This window comes from Lycorma delicatula, chromosome 12 (assembly GCF_047948215.1).
Source record: "Lycorma delicatula isolate Av1 chromosome 12, ASM4794821v1, whole genome shotgun sequence".
Classification (NCBI taxonomy): domain Eukaryota; kingdom Metazoa; phylum Arthropoda; class Insecta; order Hemiptera; family Fulgoridae; genus Lycorma; species Lycorma delicatula.
Genome location: NC_134466.1, coordinates 73,568,457 through 73,592,544, shown reverse-complemented (window position 1 = coordinate 73,592,544; position 24,088 = coordinate 73,568,457). Strand labels below are relative to the sequence as shown.

The following is a 24,088-nucleotide window of genomic DNA, read 5'->3' as shown; positions in this document are numbered from 1 at the left end:
CTGAATGTGAAAATAGTAGGAGAAAAGATTATGGAGGTAGAAGAATTTTGTTATTTGGGTAGTAGAATTACTAAAAATTGACGAAGCAGGAGCAACATAAAATGCTAAATAGCACAGGGGAAACAAGCCTTCGTCAGAAATATAATTTGTTTACATTAAAAATTAATATAAGTTTCAGGAAAAAATTTTTTATAGTATACATTTGGAGTGTCGCTTTATATGGAAATGAAACTTTGACAATTGGATTATCTGAGAAGAAAAGATAAGAAGCTTTTGAAATGGGGTGCTATAGGAGAATATTAAAAATCAAATGGGTGGATAAAGTGACAAATGAAGAGGTGTTGCGGCAAATAGATGAAGAAAGAAGCATTTGGAAAAAGATAGTTAAAAGAAGAGACAGACTTATAGGCCACATATTAAGAATACCTGGAATAGTCGCTTTAATATTTGACGTACAGGTAGAAGGAAAAAATTGTGTAGGCAGGCAACGTTTGGCCAATGTAAAACAAATTGTAAGGGATGAAGGATGTAGAAAGTATACCGAAATGAAATGACTAGCACTACATAGGGAAACTTGGAGAGCTACAGCAAACCAGTCAAGTGACTTAAGCCAAAAAAAAGTGAACATCATTTCAGGTCAATTGTGGAGTTGTTGCAATATCAAAGCTACAGTTCATTGTGTCAATGTTTGGGAACAATTCTTGCACAATTTTGGCCAAACAATGTGATAAAACAGTACAATAGCATCTTAGCATGTAATTAACACCTGAGATCTAAATTCAATTACACATCATTTAGAAAAAATTAGTTGAATATAGTTACTTATATATAAGTTACTTATTTTTCTTCAACAGTCAATATTGATCAAATTTCGAGTAATGATGAAAGCATCTTTTTATAAATAAATGATATAAATTTCATTGCTAAGATCTCTAAAATTGTTTAACAGGGCAAATCAATCACTAAGTTGTTTGCATTCTATGGTCAATTTTTAAAGAAGGAGACTTTTTCTCACCCTTTACAACTCATACAAAGCCACACATAATTTTTTCACAGCTATTTTGGTAACAAAATATTGAGTAACAAGATTAGCATCTTTTTAGAAAACATATTCACCATCTAACTTGATGAAAATATACCATTCTAAAGCGCGAGCTCTAACAGGAAGTTCATAAACCAGTGCATTCGAAAAGTAACTACATCAACATGATTATAGGTTGAGGGATTTTATTCTGTGCTAATATGAGTAATGTTTTCTACAAAGGTTTGTAATTCTGTATTGAAAGCAGTTAGCTTCCATGACCCGATCAGGATGTTGCGACAAGAATATGACCCCTCAACTAAAGAAGATATGATTCTTTCCTGTCACTGTTTGTTCATTACATTTAAACGATTGAGTCTGTCTTTCCATGTGCACACTGAACAATGAATATTTCTCATTTAACACATCTTCATAAGCATAAGGAGTATATACAGACAGTGAAAGATTAGTATTTTATTAGATTTCCAGGTATAGTGGTCGATATAGCGTAAGAACACTAATCAAAGACTTTGGGGAGATTGGATCAGTAAAGAAATATGAGTGAAGTGGTAGACCATAAGTACTTGATGAAGACGTATCGACTACTATGTGATGTAGTCTTAACAAATCCGTGCAAAGTTAGCTTAACAGAAAAACAACTGCAACAAGGCAATTTGTAATAAGCACAGTCTTTTCCCATATAAAGCAATTCAAAAGTTATAGGCCAGAGACTGTGCAAAGTGAATTCAATAGTGGGGATAGTTTCAACAGTTTCTAGTGGATGTTTGTGAGCTGCCAACTATTTAAGCACAAATTTAATTTGTACTACCATTTAAATATGAAATTCAATTCTCTGTGAAAAGAAATTCTAAGAAATTAATCTTGTTTTGAGGAAGCTGATACCATCCATGGCTTCAAAAAGGCACGTTTTTTTTTTCTAAAAAATAGTAGCATTTCAATATATTCTACTAATTTTCAGATTTATATCATGCAATAGTCATATTACTACTGAATAATCATTTTATTATAATTACCGATTATAATTTAATACACATGAAAAAAAGATTCTAATCAATGAGTACTGAAAAACCGAAGAGAAATCGCATAAAACTACATTAAAAATCCCAAGGAACCCTCAGAAAACACATAAATACCACACTAAAAACTATACATGAAGTATTAAGAAGTACAATATTTCTTACATTTATGCATTTCTATATTTTATGGATGTTTCAACAGCAATAATGCAACATGCTGTCTGTTGGGAGAGACACAATGAAGTAGTTTCTCTGAGGACAACAATGTTCTTCATAAAAATGGATTCTGCGAAAAGATTATAAATTTACTTGCAAGAATATATCAACTGCATTTCAGTAGGTTTGTTGTGTGATGAACAGTATATTTTGGCACTATGAAGAAAAAAACAAAAACCTTATATAAAACCTTGCACGGAATGAATATTCTTACTCAAAAGCAATGAGTTTTCAGGAGTGACTTGTCAATCATACAATCCTATACATACTTTTTTATCATTTCACATACAGTTTGGTATTACTTTTTTAAGATTTTAACCAAATTTTCCAGTGTTAAACAAGAATGCTAAATATTAGGTAAACCATCAAAAAGTAAATGAAAATATCTTACTTGTCTAGATGTTGTCGGTTTATCATCTGTCATAACAACAGTAGCAATCAAATGTTCTGTTCGCTCTGTTTCATGTTTGATTTCTTGTTCAATACTGGAAGATAATGGATCTTTATCAAAAAATGAACTATCAGTTTGTGCATCCATACTCTGCAGCAAAACATAAAGTAATAATAATAATAACAATAATAATTTATTATCTTTATATAATTAACATGTATTAAAAATATATCTATTTTTCTTACAATGATAAAACAAATAGGTTTTCATAGAAATAACTCATCCATTTGAGTACTTCTATAATAATATTCAACTGGAACCTTTCAATATATAATCACACATGACAGTTCCAGAAAAGTGAAATATTGTAGGCATTGGCAGTAAATTAATAGATCAATAGAAAAACAATCTTAACCTCTATAAATTGTTTGGAAAAGAAACAGGTTGTTGGTGTAAATATAAAAAACACATCAACCTTGTTTGGAAACAAAAATGCCATAGAATAAGGATTATCGAAACCTATAACAAAGTTTCTCTAACAAACTAAACAAGGTTCATAATGGCAAGGACTCAGAAGAACATATGAACAATTTTTATAAACAATGTTAAATGTGGGAATAAAATGACTATGTTAGTCACCTTCATTTTAGGCGTGAGGCACCTGCTCACTGTATTTTATTTGTTACGTATTGTTGATAAAATGTTAATGCAATCTGTTAAACAAAGTTATTTATCGCATTATACTCTACTAAAATGTTTTTTACACCATAAACCAAAATATCTCAGGCTAGACATAAATGCAAAATGATGATATGTGGGCTACAAAATGTAAATAAAAATATCATAATGAATAGAATAAATAAGAATTCTTACAATAACTAGGTTTTATGTTTTTAACTTAAAACAAGGTAAAGAAGAAAATAGCTTACTTGTTTAAATATTGTCAGACGATCATCTGTCTTTGAAAGATGTACAAAAAAATGTTCTTCTTGCACAGATTCCTGCAGTTCTTCTTTTTTAATGGGCAAGGATAATGGATTTTCTTCCAAAACTGAATCACTAGTTTGTGCATCCATAATCTGCAAAAAATATTAAGTAATATTAATATTCTATTACAAAACTATACCTTAAAATAAGCATGTTAAATGAAATATTACTGAAACGTAAAATCTGATGAAGTCAACAGCTTGGAGCTAACTATTTTGTTAAAAATAATTTAAGACTTGTTATATATCAAAGCGGGTTTTAATACATTAACCTGTGTCAGTTACATATTGAAATGACTTGTTATACAAATAGTGTAGATTTATATAACTAACACCACATGAAAACCACAGTTTATGGTATAAATGAATTTCTAAATCTCCAAAAAATTTACATGAGTAGATAATAACAGTAGCGGTCATCATTTTTTATTACCAATAATGATACAATATTTTTCATAAGAAAAGTATTCACTGGGTATATAGACTAAATTATAATGGTATAATTATAATTATGTGGGATGTAATGGGTATAGATGCTAAATTAAACAAAGATTATTGCAAGTTTTCTTAAGTATTAATGGAAGCCAATTCAGTTGTATAAAAGAAGAAAATTTAATTTTTACAGAATCAAAAAATTTACAGATGTAAAAAGATAATTCAACAGTTAAGATGCCAGTAACATAAAACAATGCTGTCTGCCATCAAATATTAGAAGAACGCGTGTCCTAACCTGACCCTAGTTATAACTCTGTCACACAAGCATCCTACTGAAAAACGCCGGAGTTGATACTTATCGATTAGCATAATATGACATATGACATATGTAGTATGTAGACATAGACATATGTTATATGTAGTTATATTAATATACTTACGACACGTAAATAATACACGCTTCTTTCACTCTTGGACCAAGGCCCTTTCATTTTTAGAGATCTTAACAATGAAATTTATAGAATTTATTTATATAGAGATGCTTTCATCACTACTCAAAATTTGATCAATGTTGACTGTTAAAGAAAAATAAGTAACTTCATAAACAACTAATTTTTTTGAATGATGTGTTATTGAATTTGGATCTCAGGTGTTAATTACATGCTAAGATGCTATTCTGCTGTTTTATCACATTGTCTGGCCAAAATTGGGCAAGAGTTTTTCCCAAAGCTTGACACAATGAACTGTTGCTTTGATACTACAACAAATCCACAATTGACCTGAAGTGATGTTCACTAGCTAACACCAAATGTCATTGCTACATGTTACTTTTGTTATGTTTTTAATGATCTAACGTTGTTGCTCATAGAGTTCTCTTAAAATCAGAACAAATTTAAGAATTTTTTAATTAAGAAATTATTCCTCAGCAGGTTATAAATTGCATTAAAAACTTGTGATATGTATCTGAATATATGTGATTTAGAAACATGATAACATTTCTCTAGAAATGTATAGCTCAATCTTGTAGATAAATAACATACAATTATTTCAAGTTTTATCTCATCATACACTGCTTTTCTCATGGCACTCTCATTTTTGTGCATCAGAAGATATTAAAGAGAAATTAAAATAATTTGTTTGACATCTTCATGGTCAATTAATATAATTTTGGACCTTCAGTATATAATTCTTTCATTATTTACTTGACTCACCCATCCAGTACTAAGCTTGTTTTCTCTTATTTTTCATTTCATTCAATTCTTCCAGTAGATGAATATCTAATAAAAATGATAAACCGATCTTATTACTCTTCTCTGTCTGATGTTTTAAGAACAAATGTAATGACCAATATCTTAATCTGGGGATGAGTTTGGAAAATATCTACACTTATTGCCAGGGTTCTATTTTCAGTTAATATTAACAGATTTTAACTACAGTAATTTTTGTTATGTGTTTTTTGTAAGGAGTCTTTCACTCAGAGATCTACTTTAGAGTCACACTTAACTATTCATGTTGTCAAAAAAGGTAACATATAATTTTCCTAAAAAATGTTTATTCGACGGAGTAATTTAAAAACACATATCTATCTCTACTAATACAGTTGAGAAGAAATTCACTTGTAATTTTTGTAAGAAATCATTTAGTCATAAGAGTAATTTTAGTAAATTTAACAATCGCACGTGGCATTTTTCCATACAGTGAGAAGCCTAGAACATGCTAAACAACAGATATATGGGATCCGGGCCCTTGTTTGGTCTTGACTTTACACCCAAAATAAAGTTCATTACACTTTAAGTAACAGAGTAAGGGTTTCGCCTTTGGGACTAGAGCATTACTTCACCACATCCATAAAAAAAGAAGTTAAATGATTTAAAAAACTCTAGACATTTTGTAACTAACGACTAATTAAAAGAAATAAAATTGTAAATATGTAATACACAATAATTCAAACACACAAAGCACTTACAATGACATGTTTACTGGTTCACTACTATCTCATAACTGGCATTGTTCCGATGACTATGCTGCACTAGGTAACATTTGTACATATTTATACATGTCTAAATCTACACAACAATAGCAACACTACTATTTGAGTTAGCTCATTTGATTCAATCATATTTATAATTTTCTATGATCTTTTAGTTGAAAATTGACAAAAAAAAATTTTTTTTATATTTAAAAAAATTAAAATAACAAAGAAGCTGCAGGTAATTGAGAAATTACGAATACATATTTGAAAACAGCATAAAGAACTGCATTAAATACACCTATTGGTACTCGTGAGTCAAAAATCATGTTGACCATCGTTATTGGCAACATTACATGAGATATTTGGCACTTGAAGTTGCAAAATCAATCTCATGATAAAAGTATCCCATGATGAGCTTCCTTAAGAAATTTAGAAGTGAAGTTGTATTCAGTTACTTTCTTCTGTGAGCTAATCATACTTCTTTGTAAATTTAGGGTAAATCTTAAGGGATTGTATAGTACAACATCTCAATGTACCACAGGTTAGTTTAGTGTTTAAAAAACTCAGTTGGATAAACGGAAAAAGGGATTATGCAATCACCTCACTGGATGAGCACATGTTCAGCATTGTTACTATAAGCTGTTTTACAATTCTGCAAAACCCTTGGTTCTAACAAAACTAAGTAAGAAAATATAGTTATTTTAAAACTAGATTTAAAATACTACTACTCATTAAAATTCGGTTACCTCGTGATGTGTTTATATGATTATATGTTAAGCTTCAACTTCAATTGAGAAATCATTAAAAAACTTTTTTTACTGTGTGTAAATAAATTATTTTTATAATTTTGAGTTTTACTCTAGTACTTTTAGATCTGATCTCTATCTTGTTATCATTCTTTGAGGGGTTTTGTGCAAACTGTATCTTCTTTTTAACAAATTTACGGATTAAAAAATTATTAATGCAATGTTCACTGGCAGCAGTTTTCCAAATTATTGAATAACGTTTTCAAAAATATTTTCATGAAAAAAAATTGATGTTAAGATACTGGAGAAGGAATCTGTATTATATTAGTTAAATCACTTTACTTTCTTGAACTTGAAAACAAGGGCCTGGGTCCCATATATCTGTTGTTTATCATGTTCTAGGTTTCTCACTGTGTGGAAAAATGTAAGCGCCACATGCCATAGCTCTTCCTATGATTTGGAGGGAACCCAAAAATCACTCTTTTGACTGTTATTTCTGCTTAACAAACATTAAAGGGATTACATCAAAATCAAAACATACAGTGTTGTAATCAAACTTACAATCTGCAATGTGAACAGATCCATACTGCGAAGAATTGACAACACCAAAGTATCCAGAACATGTGACATTAGACGAAGGGAGCTCAGAGTCTGGTGGACGTAAGAAAGAAAAATAAACAGATTCTGGTAATACAACTTATGAACAAAGCATGTCATCTGAGCCTCATTTACTGATTCAAGTAAAAATTAACGAACTCATAAAAGATTTAACGTATCCAAAAAACAATCTGGAATGCTTGCTTCCCGGCAAAAAGGATGGAATCTTCTTATAAAGGAATACGATATGTAGCATTTATCGTAATCATTCTGAATTTAAAGTTATTTTTCTGAAGAAAATGCCTTAGTGTTTTGTAATGACATTTCTTCTCTTATGCAGCCACTTTGTAATGAACATAACCCAACAGAATGGCACTTGTTCATCATAGATTCCTCTAAAGTTAGTTTAAAAGCTGTGCTTCTGCATAATGGCAATAAATTCCCATCAGTACCTGTGGCCAACTCTGCTACTATGAAAGAAACTTATGAAAACTTTAAATCTATATTGGAAAAGCTTCAATATGCAGTTTCAAAATGGAGTATTTGTGGTGATTTGAAAGTGATTGCATTTATTCTTGGTCTGCAGCTTAGTTACACAAACTACTGATGTTTATTGTGTGAATGGGATACTAGGGACAGAAAAAAACATTTTATTAGAAAAGAACAGCCTAAACCCATGGCCTAAAAATGTGTATCTACTCTGTTACATATCAAAACAAGAATTAATGAACAATTTCGTCAAGGACGTGGACAATACTCCTGGTTCATGTACTTAAATCAGAACTTTTCTAAAAATGTCAGTGAAAAGAAACTCTAAGAAATTGTTTTGAGAAAGCTGATGCACTCCATGGTTTCAAAAAGGCAATTTTTTTTTTTGTAAAAAATAGTGGCATTTCAATACATTCTACTAATTTTCAGATTTATATCATGCAATACTCTTATTACTATCGTATAATCATTTTATTATAATTACCGAATATAATTTAAAACACATGAAAAAAACATTCTAATCAATGAATACTGAAAAATCCTAGAGAAATATAGCATAAAACCAGATAAAAAATCACAAGGAACGCTCAGAATAAATACCACACTAAAAACTATGCATGAAGTATAGATCCTGGAAGAGTAGCCTCATGGCTGTTATCAAAGACCAATAGGAATAGTATGAAGTACAATATTACTTACGTTTATTCATTTCTATGTTTTATGGATGTTTTAACAGTAATAATACAACATGCTGTCAATTGGGTGGTAGTAAACAGTTTGTTATGTCACAGAATTTGTTATGGCCATGCCACATTTACAGTACCATAAGAGACACAATGAAGTAGTTTCTCTGAGGACAACAATGTTATTTTTAAAACTGGTTTCTGTGAATAGATTATAAATTTACTTGCAAGAATATATCAGCTGCATTTCAGTAGGTTTGTTGTGTGATGAGGAACAGTATATTTTGACACTATCAGGAAAGAAACAAGAGACCTTATATAAAACCACGCTCGGAATGTTTATTCTTCATCAAAAGCCACGAGTTTCCAGGAGCGACTTGTGACTTGTCAATCATACAATCCTACACGTAACTTTTTATCATTTCACATACAGTTTGGTATCACTTTTTTAAGCTTTTAATCAAATTATCTAATGTTAAACAAGAATGCTAAATATTAGGTAAACCATCAAAAAGTAAATGAAAATATCTTACTTGTCTAGATGTTGTAGGTTTATTATCTGTCATAGCAACAGGAGATATCAAATGTTCTGTTCGCTCTATTTCAAGCTTGATTTCTTGTTTAATACTGAAAGATAATGGATCTTCATCAAAAAATGAACTATCAGTTTGTGCATCCATACTCTGCAGCAAAACATAAAGAAATAATAATAATAATAATTTATTATCTTTATGTAATTAACATCTATTAAAAATATATCTACTATTTTTCTGACAATGATAAAACAAATTGGTTTTCATAGAAATAACTCATCCATGTGAGTACTTCTATAATAATATTCAACTGGAACCTTTCAATATATAATCACACATGATAGTGCCAGAAAAGTGAAATATTGTAGGCTCTGGCCTAAATTAATAGATCAATAGAAAAATGCGCTTAACCACAATCTAAATGGTTTGGTAAAAGAAACAGGTTCCTGGTGTAAATATAAAAAAACACATCAACCTTGTTTGGAAACAATAATGCTGTGACATAGAATAAGCATTATCGATACCCTTCATAAAGGCAGGGATAGCTTTCTACTCTTTTAAAACATTTTCATAAACAATGTTAAATGTGGGTATAAAATAAATATGTTAGTCACCTGTGTTTAAGGCATGAGGCATCAACTCACTGTATTATATTTGTTACGTATTGTTGTACAAAATGTTTTATCTAATGTAAAATGTTAAGATGTAATCTGTTAAACAAAGCTATTTAACCATTTATACAGCACTAATAAATGTCTTTTACACTATATATCAAAATATCTCATGTCAGACATGAATGCAAAATGTTACGTGGGCTATAAACAATAAATAAAAATATTATCATGAATCGAATAATTAAGAATTCTTACAATAATTAGGTTTTATGTTTTTAACTTAGGCTAAAGAGTTAAGTTTTTAACTTAAGACAAAGAAGAAAATGGGTTACATGTTTAAATATTGTCAGTTCATCACCAGTCTTCCCCAGATGTACAAACAATTGTTCTTGTTGCCCTGTTTCGTGCATGTTTTCTTTTTTAACGGGCAAGGATAATGGATTTTCTTCAAAAACTGAATCATTAGTTTGTGCATCCATACTCTGCAAAAAAATTTAAAGTAATATTAATATTCTACTACAAAAGTGTGACTTAAAATAAGCATGTTAAATGAAATATTACTCAAACATAACATCTGATGAAGTTAAGAGCTTGGAACTAACTATACTGTTAGAGATAATTTAAGACTTTTTATGTATCAAAGTGGGTTTTAATGCACTAACCTGTCAGTTATGTATGGAAATTACTTTTTAACAAATAATGCAGATTTATATAACTAACACCACATGAAAACCACAGTTTATGGTATAAATGAATTTCTAAATCTCCAAAAAATATACATGAGTAGGCAATAACAGTAGAGGTTATAATTTTTTATTACCAAAAATGATACAATATTTTTCATAAGAAAAGTATTCACTGGGTATATAGACTAAATTATAATGGTATAATTATAATTATGTGGTATGTAATGGGTATAGATGCTAAATTAAACAAAGATTATTGCAAGTTTTTTTAAGTGTTAATGGAAGCCAAATAACTTGTATAAAAGTAGAAAATTTAATTTTTACAGAATCAAAAAATTTTCACATGTAAAAATATAATTAAAGAATTAAGATGCCAGTAACATAAAATAAGGCTGTATTCCACAATCTATTAGAAGAACAGGAGTCCAAAGGGAGTGTCCTACCCAGATCCTACTTATAACTCCATCAAACAAGCACCTTGAACTGACAAATGCCAGAATCGATAGTTATTGATTAGCATAATATGACATGACATTTCAATGTTACACTGTGTTGTTAACATAAGCATACTATTCGGTTTGGCTACAGTAATTGACAAGCTTCTTTTCCTTTTAATTAATCTGTCAGAGTAACATTTGACATGAAAAGCTTGTAAAACTACAGCCTCACATATGCCATTATCAACCAACCATTAATAAACACATTACAGATTTTTTGGATGAAAATATCAGGAGAAGCTTACGATTAACTAAAGATCTAAATTTATTACACTGTTTGTGGTAAAGCCAGACTGCATTAATTTTCTGTACTACAAAGAAGCGATTGTGGAAAAGTTAAAAATTTTAAATATGAGATTATCTCTTCTTGTAGAAAGTTTACGAGAGCCTTCTACAAGTACCTTTTAGACAATTGAACAATCACAACCAGTACATCAAACTTAATCAAAAATTTAATATATATGTAGGATATGATTTCAACTGAAAAAACACAAGCACATCGAAATCTGCCTATTTCTATAAATAAGTTTAATGTTTTTATTAAACTTGTTTCAGAATACTTCACAGTATTTCACCTCCAGAATAATTCTGAATATCTCTCATATTGTTCACGACTAATTTTCTATTTGCTAATTAGGAAGTCTGACGCCATCACGGGTGGGGGTCTATAATTTCACAAAAAATACGTAACGATTTCTTACCAACAAGGTTTCTAACCACAATCTAAATGGTTTGGTAAAAGAACAGGTTGCTGGTGTAAATATAAAATAAAACATCAACCTAGTTTGGAAACAAAAATGCAGTGACATAGAATAAGGATTATCGAAACCTTTAATAAAGTTTCTTGTAACTAAACATGGTTCATGAAGGCAAGGATAGCTTTGTACACTTTTTATAAACAATGTTAAATGTGGGTATAAAATGAATATGTTAATCAACTTTGTTTAAGGCATGAGGCATCTGCTCACTGTATTTTATTTCTTATGTACTGTTGTACAAAATGTTTATCTAATGTAAAATGTTAGATGCAATCTGTTAAACAAAGCAATTTACCGCCTTACACTCCAATAATAAATGTTTTTTGGACTATAAATCAAAATATCTCAAGCCAGATATAAATGCAAAATGATGATGTGTAGGCTATAAACAGTAAATAAAAATATCATAATGAATAGAATAATTAAGAATTCTTCTAACTAGGTTTTATGTTTTTAACTTAAACCAAGACAAAGAAGAAAAAAGTTTACTTGTTTAAATATTGCCAGACCATCATCTGTCTTGGCAAGATGTACAAACAAATATTCTTGTTGTCCTTTTTCATGTGTGTTTTCGTTTTTAATGGGCAAGGATAATGTATTTTCTTCCAAAACTGAATGACTAGTTTGTGCATACATACTCTGCAAAAAAAATATGAAGAAATAATAATATTCTATTATAATAGTGTGACTATCAAAGCAGGTTTTAAAGCACTAATGCGTGTCGGTTATGTCTGCAAATGATTTTTTATACAAATAATCTATATTTATAACTAACCATATAATAATGAAAAACCAGAGTTTATGGTATAAATGAATTTCTAAATTTCCAAAAATACACATGAGTATGCAATAACAGTACAGATCATCACTTTTTATTACCTAAAATAATACAATATTTTTCATAAGTAAAGTATTCACTGGGTATATAGACTTCGATGCTAAATTAAACAAAGGTTATTGCATGTTTTTTAAGTATTAATGGAAGCCAATTCACTTGTATAAATAATGAAAATTTAATTTTTACAGCATCAAAACATTTTCAGAGGTAAAAAGATAATTCAAGAGTTAAGATACCAGTAACATAAAATAAGGCTGTCTTCCATGAAGTATTAGAAGAACACGAGTCAAAAAGGAGTGTCCTAACCTGACCCTAGTTATAACTCTGTCACACAAGCATCCGACTGACAAACGCCAGAGTTGATACTTATCGATTAGCATAATATGACATATGATATTTCAATGTTATACTGTATTTTTAACACCAGCATACTATTCAGCTACTGTAATTGACAAGCGTCTTTCCCTTTTAATTAACTGGCATAGTAACATTTGACATGAAAACTTGTAAAACTGCAGCCTCTCATAAGCCCATATGCACCATTAATAAACACATTACTGATTTTTTGGGTGAATATTTCAAGAGAAGCAAACGATTAACTAAACATCTAAATTTATTATACCGTTTCTGGTGATGCCTGACTACATTAATTTTCTGTGTTACACGGAAGACATTGTGGAAAAGTGAAAAATTTAACAGAAAAATATGAGAGTATCTCTTTGTACAGAAAGTTTACGAGAACCTTCTACAACTATCTTTCAGAGAACTGAACAATCACGACAAATACATTAAATTTAAACAAAAATATAATTTATATGTAGAATATGATTTCATTTAAAAAAACACAAGCACATAGAAATCTGCCTATTTCCAAGAATATGTTTGATGTTTTTATTTTTTTCACTTTCACTTTTAGAGATCCTAACAATGAAATTTATAGAATTTATTTATAAAGAGATGCTTTCATCACTACTCAAAATTTTATCAATGTTGACTGTTGAAGAAAAATAAGTAACTTCATAATCAACTAATTTTTTCTAAATGATGTGTTATTGAATTCGAATCTCAGGTGTTAATTAAGGCTAAGATGCTATTGTACTGTTTTATCACAGGCCAAGATTGGGCAAGAGTTTTTCATAAACCTTGACACAATGAACTGTAGCTTTGATACTACAACACATCCATAATTGACCTGAAGTGATGTTCACTAGCTAACACTAAATGTCATTGCCACATGTTCATTAATTTTGTTATGTTTTTAAAGATCTATTTGTGCTCATAGAGTTCTCTTAAAATCAGAACGCATTTAAGAATCTTTTAAATAAGTTTATACCTTAGCAGGTTATAAATCGCATTAAAAACTTGTGGTATGAATCTGAATATATGTGATTTAGAAACATTATAACAATTCTTGAGAAATGTGTAACTCACTCTTGTAGGTAAATAACATACATCAAAAAGTAAATGAAAATATCTTACTTGTCTAGATGTTGTCGGTTTATCATCTGTCATAGCAACAGGAGCAATCAAATGTTCTGTTCGCTCTGTTTTATGCTTGATTTCTTGTTTAATACTGAAAGATAATGGGTCTTCATCAACAAATTAAATATCAGTTTGTGCATCCATACTCTGCAGCAAAACATAAAGTAATAATAATAATAATAATTTATTATCTTTATATAAATAACTTCTATTAAAAATATATATGCTGTCAATTGGGAGGTAGTAAACAGTTTGTTATGTCACAGAATTTGTTATGGCCATGCCACATTTACAGTACCATAAGAGACACAATGAAGTAGTTTCTCTGAGGACAACAATGTTATTTTTAAAACTGGTTTCTGTGAATAGATTATAAATTTACTTGCAAGAATATATCAGCTGCATTTCAGTAGGTTTGTTGTGTGATGAGGAACAGTATATTTTGGCACTATGAGGAAAGAAACAAGAGACCTTATATAAAACCACGCTCGGAATGTTTATTCTTCATCAAAAGCCACGAGTTTCCAGGAGCGACTTGTAACTTGTCAATCATACAATCCTACACGTAACTTTTTATCATTTCACATACAGTTTGGTATCACTTTTTTAAGCTTTTAATCAAATTATCTAATGTTAAACAAGAATGCTAAATATTAGGTAAACCATCAAAAAGTAAATGAAAATATCTTACTTGTCTAGATGTTGTAGGTTTATTATCTGTCATAGCAACAGGAGTTATCAAATGTTCTGTTCGCTCTATTTCATGCTTGATTTCTTGTTTAATACTGAAAGATAATGGATCTTCATCAAAAAATGAACTATCAGTTTGTGCATCCATACTCTGCAGCAAAACAAAGTAATAATAATAATTTATTACCTTTATGTAATTAACATCTATTAAAAATATATCTACTTTTCTTACAATGATAAAACAAATTGGTTTTCATAGAAATAACTCATCCATGTGAGTACTTCTATAATAATATTCAACTGGAACCTTTCAATATATAATCACACATGATAGTGCCAGAAAAGTGAAATATTGTAGGCCCTGGCAGTAAATTAATAGATCAATAGAAAAATGCGCTTAACCACAATCAAAATGGTTTGGTAAAAGAAACAGGTTCCTGGTGTAAATATAAAAAAACACATCAACCTTGTTTGGAAACAATAATGCTGTGACATAGAATAAGGATTATCGATACCCTTCATAAAGGCAGGGATAGCTTTCTATTCTTTTAAAACATTTTCATAAACAATGTTAAATGTGGGTATAAAATAAATATGTTAGTCACCTGTGTTTAAGGCATGAGGCATCAACTCACTGTATTATATTTGTTACGTATTGTTGTACAAAATGTTTTATCTAATGTAAAATGTTAAGATGTAATCTGTTAAACAAAGCTATTTAACCCTTTATACAGCACTAATAAATGTCTTTTACACTATATAACAAAATATCTCATGTCAGACATGAATGCAAAATGTTACGTGGGCTATAAACAATAAATAAAAATATTATCATGAATCGAATAATTAAGAATTCTTACAATAATTAGGTTTTATGTTTTTAACTTAGGCTAAAGAGTTAAGTTTTTAACTTAAGATAAAGAAGAAAATGGGTTACATGTTTAAATATTGTCAGTTCATCACCAGTCTTCCCCAGATGTACAAACAATTGTTCTTGTTGCCCTGTTTCGTGCATGTTTTCTTTTTTAACGGGCAAGGATAATGGATTTTCTTCAAAAACTGAATCATTAGTTTGTGCATCCATACTCTGCAAAAAAATTTAAAGTAATATTAATATTCTACTACAAAAGTGTGACTTAAAATAAGCATGTTAAATGAAATATTACTCAAACATAACATCTGATGAAGTTAAGAGCTTGGAACTAACTATACTGTTAGAGATAATTTAAGACTTTTTATGTATCAATGTGGGTTTTAATGCACTAACCTGTCAGTTATGTATGGAAATTACTTTTTAACAAATAATGCAGATTTATATAACTAACACCACATGAAAACCACAGTTTATGGTATAAATGAATTTCTAAATCTCCAAAAAATATACATGAGTAGGCAATAACAGTAGAGGTCATAATTTTTTATTACCAAAAATGATACAATATTTTTCATAAGAAAAGTATTCACTGGGTATATAGACTAAATTATAATGGTATAATTATAATTATGTGGTATGTAATGGGTATAGATGCTAAATTAAACAAAGATTATTGCAAGTTTTTTTAAGTGTTAATGGAAGCCAAATAACTTGTATAAAAGTAGAAAATTTAATTTTTACAGAATCAAAAAATTTTCACATGTAAAAATATAATTAAAGAATTAAGATGCCAGTAACATAAAATAAGGCTGTATTCCACAATCTATTAGAAGAACAGGAGTCCAAAGGGAGTGTCCTACCCAGATCCTACTTATAACTCCATCAAACAAGCACCTTGAACTGACAAATGCCAGAATCGATAGTTATTGATTAGCATAATATGACATGACATTTCAATGTTACACTGTGTTGTTAACATAAGCATACTATTCGGTTTGGCTACAGTAATTGACAAGCTTCTTTTCCTTTTAATTAATCTGTCAGAGTAACATTTGACATGAAAAGCTTGTAAAACTACAGCCTCACATATGCCATTATCAACCAACCATTAATAAACACATTACAGATTTTTTGGATGAAAATATCAGGAGAAGCTTACGATTAACTAAAGATCTAAATTTATTACACTGTTTGTGGTAAAGCCAGACTGCATTAATTTTCTGTACTACAAAGAAGCGATTGTGGAAAAGTTAAAAATTTTAAATATGAGATTATCTCTTCTTGTAGAAAGTTTACGAGAGCCTTCTACAAGTACCTTTTAGACAATTGAACAATCACAACCAGTACATCAAACTTAATCAAAAATTTAATATATATGTAGGATATGATTTCAACTGAAAAAACACAAGCACATCGAAATCTGCCTATTTCTATAAATAAGTTTAATGTTTTTATTAAACTTGTTTCAGAATACTTCACAGTATTTCACCTCCAGAATAATTCTGAATATCTCTCATATTGTTCACGACTAATTTTCTATTTGCTAATTAGGAAGTCTGACGCCATCACGGGTGGGGGTCTATAATTTCACAAAAAATACGTAACGATTTCTTACCAACAAGGTTTCTAACCACAATCTAAATGGTTTGGTAAAAGAACAGGTTGCTGGTGTAAATATAAAATAAAACATCAACCTAGTTTGGAAACAAAAATGCAGTGACATAGAATAAGGATTATCGAAACCTTTAATAAAGTTTCATGTAACTAAACATGGTTCATGAAGGCAAGGATAGCTTTGTACACTTTTTATAAACAATGTTAAATGTGGGTATAAAATGAATATGTTAATCAACTTTGTTTAAGGCATGAGGCATCTGCTCACTGTATTTTATTTCTTATGTACTGTTGTACAAAATGTTTATCTAATGTAAAATGTTAGATGCAATCTGTTAAACAAAGCAATTTACCGCCTTATACTCCAATAATAAATGTTTTTTGGACTATAAATCAAAATATCTCAAGCCAGATATAAATGCAAAATGATGATGTGTAGGCTATAAACAGTAAATAAAAATATCATAATGAATAGAATAATTAAGAATTCTTCTAACTAGGTTTTATGTTTTTAACTTAAACCAAGACAAAGAAGAAAAAAGTTTACTTGTTTAAATATTGCCAGACCATCATCTGTCTTGGCAAGATGTACAAACAAATATTCTTGTTGTCCTTTTACATGTGTGTTTTCGTTTTTAATGGGCAAGGATAATGTATTTTCTTCCAAAACTGAATGACTAGTTTGTGCATACATACTCTGCAAAAAAAATATGAAGTAATAATAATATTCCATTATAATAGTATGACTATCAAAGCAGGTTTTAAAGCACTAACACGTGTCGGTTATGTCTGCAAATGATTTTTTATACAAATAATCTATATTTATAACTAACCATATAATAATGAAAAACCAGAGTTTATGGTATAAATGAATTTCTAAATTTCCAAAAATATACATGAGTATGCAATAACAGTACAGATCATCACTTTTTATTACCTAAAATAATACAATATTTTTCATAAGTAAAGTATTCACTGGGTATATAGACTTCGATGCTAAATTAAACAAAGGTTATTGCATGTTTTTTAAGTATTAATGGAAGCCAATTCACTTGTATAAATAATGAAAATTTAATTTTTACAGCATCAAAACATTTTCAGAGGTAAAAAGATAATTCAAGAGTTAAGATACCAGTAACATAAAATAAGGCTGTCTTCCATGAAGTATTAGAAGAACGCGAGTCAAAAAGGAGTGTCCTAACCTGACCCTAGTTATAACTCTGTCACACAAGCATCCGACTGACAAACGCCAGAGTTGATACTTATCGATTAGCATAATATGACATATGATATTTCAATGTTATACTGTATTTTTAACACAAGCATACTATTCAGCTACTGTAATTGACAAGCGTCTTTCCCTTTTAATTAACTGGCATAGTAATATTTGACAAGAAAACTTGTAAAACTGCAGCCTCTCATAAGCCCATATGCACCATTAATAAACACATTACTTATTTTTTGGGTGAATATTTCAAGAGAAGCAAATGATTAACTAAACATCTAAATTTATTATACCGTTTCTGGTGATGCCTGACTACATTAATTTTCTGTGTTACACGGAAGACATTGTGGAAAAGTGAAAATTTAACAGAAAAATATGAGAGTATCTCTTTGTACAGAAAGTTTACGAGAACCTTCTACAACTATCTTTCAGAGAACTGAACAATCACGACAAATACATTAAATTTAAACAAAAATATAATTTATATGTAGAATATGATTTCATTTAAAAAAAACACAAGCACATAGAAATCTGCCTATTTCCAAGAATATGTTTGATGTTTTTATTTTTTTCACTTTCACTTTTAGAGATCTTAACAATGAAATTTATAGAATTTATTTATAAAGAGATGCTTTCATCACTACTCAAAATTTTATCAATGTTGACTGTTGAAGAAAAATAAGCAACTTCATAATCAACTAATTTTTTCTAAATGATGTGTTATTGAATTTGAATCTCAGGTGTTAATTAAGGCTAAGATGCTATTGTACTGTTTTATCACAGGCCAAGATTGGGCAAGAGTTTTTCATAAATCTTGACACAATGAACTGTAGCTTTGATACTACAACACATCCATAATTGACCTGAAGTGATGTTCACTAGCTAACACTAAACGTCATTGCCACATGTTCATTAATTTTGTTATGTTTTTAAAGATTTATTTGTGCTCATAGAGTTCTCTTAAAATCAGAACGCATTTAAGAATCTTTCAAATAACTCAGTTTATACCTCAGCAGGTTATAAATCGCATTAAAAACTTGTGGTATGAATCTGAATATATGTGATTTAGAAACATTATAACAATTCTTGAGAAATGTGTAACTCACTCTTGTAGGTAAATAACATACATCAAAAAGTAAATGAAAATATCTTACTTGTCTAGATGTTGTCGGTTTATCATCTGTCATAGCAACAGTAGCAATCAAAAGTTCTGTTCGCTCTGTTTCATGCTTGATTTCTTGTTTAATACTGGAAGAAGATAATGGATCTTCATCAAAAAATGAACTATCAGGTTGTGCATCCATACTCTGCAGAAAACATAAAGTAATAATAATAATAATAATTTATTATCTTCATATAATTAACATTTATTAAAAATATATCTACTATGTTTCTTACAATGATAAAACAAATTGATTTTCATAGAAATAACTCATCCATTTCAGTACTTCTATAATAATATTCAACTGGAACCTTTCAATATATTGGCACATGATGGTGCCAGAAAAGTGATATATTGTAGGCACTGTAAGTAAATTAATAGAATAGAAAAATGCGCTTAACCACAATCTAAATAGTTTGGTAAAAGAAACAGGTTGCTGGTGTAAATATAAAAAAACATATCAACCTTGTTTAGAAACAAAAATGCATTGACATAGAATAAGGATTATCAAAACCGATAACAAAGTTTTTCGTAACTAAACATGGTTCATAAAGGTAAGGGGATAGCTTTGTACTCTTTTAAAAATGGGTATAAATGTTAAATGTGGGTATAAAATGAATATGTTAATCACCTTTGTTTAAGGCATGCGGCATCTGCTTACTGTATTTTATTGGTTATGTACTGTTGTAAAAAATGTTTATCTAACGTAAAATGTTAGATGCAATCTGTTAAACAAAGCTATTTACCGCCCTATACTGCACTAATAAATGTTTTTTACACTATATATCACAATATCTCATGTCAGACATGAATGCAAAATGTTACGTGGGCTATAAAATGTAAATAAAAATATCATAATGAATAGAATAATTAAGAATTCTTATAATAACTAGGTTTTATGTTTTTAACTTACAAAGACAAAGAAGAAAAAATCTTACTTGTTTAAATACTGACAGACCATCATCTGTCTTGGCAAGATGTACAAATAAATATTCTTCTTGTTGCCCTGTTTCATGCGTGCTTTCTTTTTTAATGGGCAAGGATAATGGATTTTCTTCCAAAACTGAATCACTAATTTGTGCATCCATAATCTGCAAAAAAAATATGAAGTAATAATAATATTCTATTATTATAGTGTGACTAATCAAAGCAGGTTTTAAAGGAATAACATGTATGTTATGTCTGGAAATGATTTTTTATACAAATAATATATATTTATAACTAACACCACATGAAAACCACAGTTTATGGTATAAATGAATTTTTAAAACTCCAAAAAATATACACGAGTAGACAATAACAGTAGAGATCATCACTTTTTATTACCTAAAATGATACAATATTTTTCATAGGAAAAGTATTCACTGGGTATATAGACTTCGATGCTAAATTAAACAAAGATTATTGCATGTTTTTTAAGTATTAATGGAAGCCAATTCACTTGTATAAAAGATGAAATTTTTATTTTTACAGAATCAAAATATTTTCAGAGGTAAAAAGATGTAATATTATAAGATAATAGATTAATAATAATAGAGTTATAACTCTGTCACACAAGAATCCGACTGACAAACACCAGAGTTATCGATTAGCATAATATGACATTTCAATGTTATACTGTATTTTTAACATAAGCATACTATTCGGCTACTGTAATTGACAAGCATCTTTCCCTTTTTATTAACTGGCATAGTAACATTTGACATGAAAACTTGTAAAACTGCAGCCTCTAATAAGCCCGTATACACCATTAATAAACATTACTGATTTTTTGGATGAAAATTTCAAGAGAAGCATACGATTAACTAAACATCTAAATTTATTGCACTGTTTCTGGTAAAGCCAGACTGCATTAATTTTCTGTGGTACAAAGAAGACATTGTGGAAAAGTGAAAAATTTAACAGAAAAATATGAGATTATCTCTTCTTATAGAAAGTTTACGAGAACCTTCTACAACTATCTTTCAGACAATTGAACAATCACGACCAGTTCAGAAATTTAATATATATGTAGGATATGACTTCAATTGAAAAAACCCAAACACATCGAAATCTACCTATTTCTATAAATATGTTTACTGTTTTTCTTTTACTTGTTTGAGAATACTTCAAAGTATATCGCCTCCAGAATAAGACTGAATATCTGTCTCTTGTTGTTCAAGACTAATTTTCCGTTTGCTAATTCGGATATCTGACTCCATCACGGGTAAGCTTCTATAATTTACCAAAAAATATGTAATAACCTAATAATATAGAATATATGCCATAGAATAAGGATTATTGAAACCTATAACAAAGTTTCTCTAACAAAGTAAACAAGGTTCATAAAGGCAAGGATAGCTTTGTATTCTTATAAAACATTTTTATAAACAATGTTAAATGTGGGTATAAAATGACTATGTTAGTCACCTTCATTTAAGGCGTGAGGCACCTGCTCACTGTATTTTATTTGTTACGTATTGTTGATAAAATGTTAATGCAATCTGTTAAATAAAGTTATTTATCGCCCTATACTCTACTAAAATGTTTTTTACACCATAAACCAAAATATCTCAAGCTAGACATAAATGCAAAATGATTATATGTGAGCAATAAACAATAAATAAAAATATCATAATGAACAGAATAAATAAGAATTCTTACAATAACTAGGTCTTATGTTTTTAACTTAAAACAAGATAAAGAAGAAAATAGCTTCCTTGTTTAAATATTGTCAGAAGATCATCTCTCTTTAAAAGATGTACAAACAATTGTTCTTGTTGCCCTGTTTCAAGCATGTTTTCTTTTTTAACGGGCAAGGATAATGGATTTTCATCAAAAACTGAATCATTAGTTTGTGCATCCATACTCTGCAAAAAAAATTTAATGTAATATTAATATACACCAAAAGTGTGATTTAAAATAAGCATGTTAAATTAAATATTACTCAAACATAACATCTGATGAAGTCAAGAGCTTGGAACTAACTATATTGTTAAGACTTTTTATGTATCAAAGCGGGTTTTAATGCACTAACCTGTGTCGGTTATGTATGGAAATGACTTTTTATACAAATAATCTATATTTATAACTAACACCACATGAAAACCACAGTTTATGGTATAAATGAATTTCTAAATCTCCAAAAAATATACATGAGTAGACAATAACAGTAGAGGTCATAATTTTTTATTACCAAAAATGATACAATATTTTTCATAAGAAAAGTATTCACTGGGTATATAGACTAAATAATAATGGTATAATTATAATTATGTGGTATGTAATGGGTATAGATGCTAAATTAAACAAAGATTATTGCAAGTTTTTTTAAGTGTTAATGGAAACCAAATAACTTGTATAAAAGAAGAAAATTTAATTTTTACAGAATCAAAAAATTTTCAAATGTAAAAAGATAATTCAAGAGTTAAGATGCTAGTAACATAAAATAAGGCTGTCTTCCATGAACTGTTAGAAGAACGCGAGTCAAAAAGGCGTGTCCTAACCTGACCCTAGTTATAACTCTCTCACACAAGCATCTTGAACTGATAAATGCCAGAATTGATACTTATCGATTAGCATATTATGAAATGACATTTCAATGTTATACTGTGTTTTTAACACAAGCATAGTATTTGTTTACTGTAGTGACAAGCTACTTTCCCTTTTACCTAACTGCCAGCAACATTTGACAGTATAACTTTTAATACTGCAACTTCTCATAAACCCTTATGCACCATTAATAAACACATAACTGATTTTTTGGATGAAAATTTCAAGAGAAGCATACGATTAACTAAACATCTAAATTTATTACGCTGTTTCTGGTAAAGCCAGATTGCATTAATTTTCTGTGGTACAAAGATGCCATTGTGGAAAAGTTAAAAATTTAACAGAAAAATAAAAGATTATCGTTTGCTAATTATGAAGTCTTACTCCATCACGGGTGAGCTTCTATAATTTACCAAAAATAATGTAAGGATTTCTTACCTTCTAGCTATGCAAATACGATTAATTATTAAATGTGTTATTATAGAGTTTTCTGTATTATATTTAGTTATATTAATATACTTACGACACGTATATAAAACACATTTTTCACTTAAAAATAACGTTAATGACTACCAACCACTATGTGACAGAACAGATTTCATATATATGTTAACGAGGATGTCACATGAATGAATGCATACAATTATACTACTGTGCTATTGGGGTGTTCGTAATCTCAGATCACAGTCCGTAATATATGTAAAAACAATGAAATAGGGTGGCAGTTAGGAACCACCATGGATTCTCAAGGCTTCTACTGAACAAACGTGTGTGGAACCCACGCCTTCTATATCATTCTGAATATCTGTCTGTTGTTTATCATGACTAATTTCCTATATTCCAAAGGACGATTATCACTCGGTCCCATTATTTCACAAAAAGTAAGTAAACTTTACTTACCTCCTGGCGTTTTCTATTACTTTACTCAATATTCAATACGAAATAATAATTACATTGTTTTTTGGTTTTGTTGTATCCAATTGTTCGATTAATCGATTTAACTTTTGGAGT

General features: G+C 29.3%; 1 protein-coding gene across 1 annotated transcript in view; it reads right to left on the bottom strand.

Moving 5' to 3' along the window:
• LOC142333170 (uncharacterized) overlaps window positions 1–23,795 on the bottom strand; it is a 28,963-nt gene extending 5,168 nt beyond the window's left edge. Inside the window, exons 1-11 of the mRNA XM_075380115.1 lie at window positions 23,601–23,795; window positions 20,485–20,637; window positions 19,539–19,691; window positions 17,707–17,856; window positions 15,609–15,758; window positions 14,673–14,822; window positions 12,151–12,300; window positions 10,053–10,202; window positions 9,107–9,256; window positions 3,595–3,744; window positions 2,666–2,815 (exon numbers count right to left, since the gene is read on the bottom strand). Of these exons, the coding sequence (XP_075236230.1) occupies window positions 2,666–2,815; window positions 3,595–3,744; window positions 9,107–9,256; window positions 10,053–10,202; window positions 12,151–12,300; window positions 14,673–14,822; window positions 15,609–15,758; window positions 17,707–17,856; window positions 19,539–19,691; window positions 20,485–20,634 (1,503 nt within the window). The 5' untranslated portion in view covers window positions 20,635–20,637; window positions 23,601–23,795. The remainder of the gene's footprint in view (window positions 1–2,665; window positions 2,816–3,594; window positions 3,745–9,106; window positions 9,257–10,052; window positions 10,203–12,150; window positions 12,301–14,672; window positions 14,823–15,608; window positions 15,759–17,706; window positions 17,857–19,538; window positions 19,692–20,484; window positions 20,638–23,600) is intronic.
• Window positions 23,796–24,088: the final 293 nt, after the last annotated feature.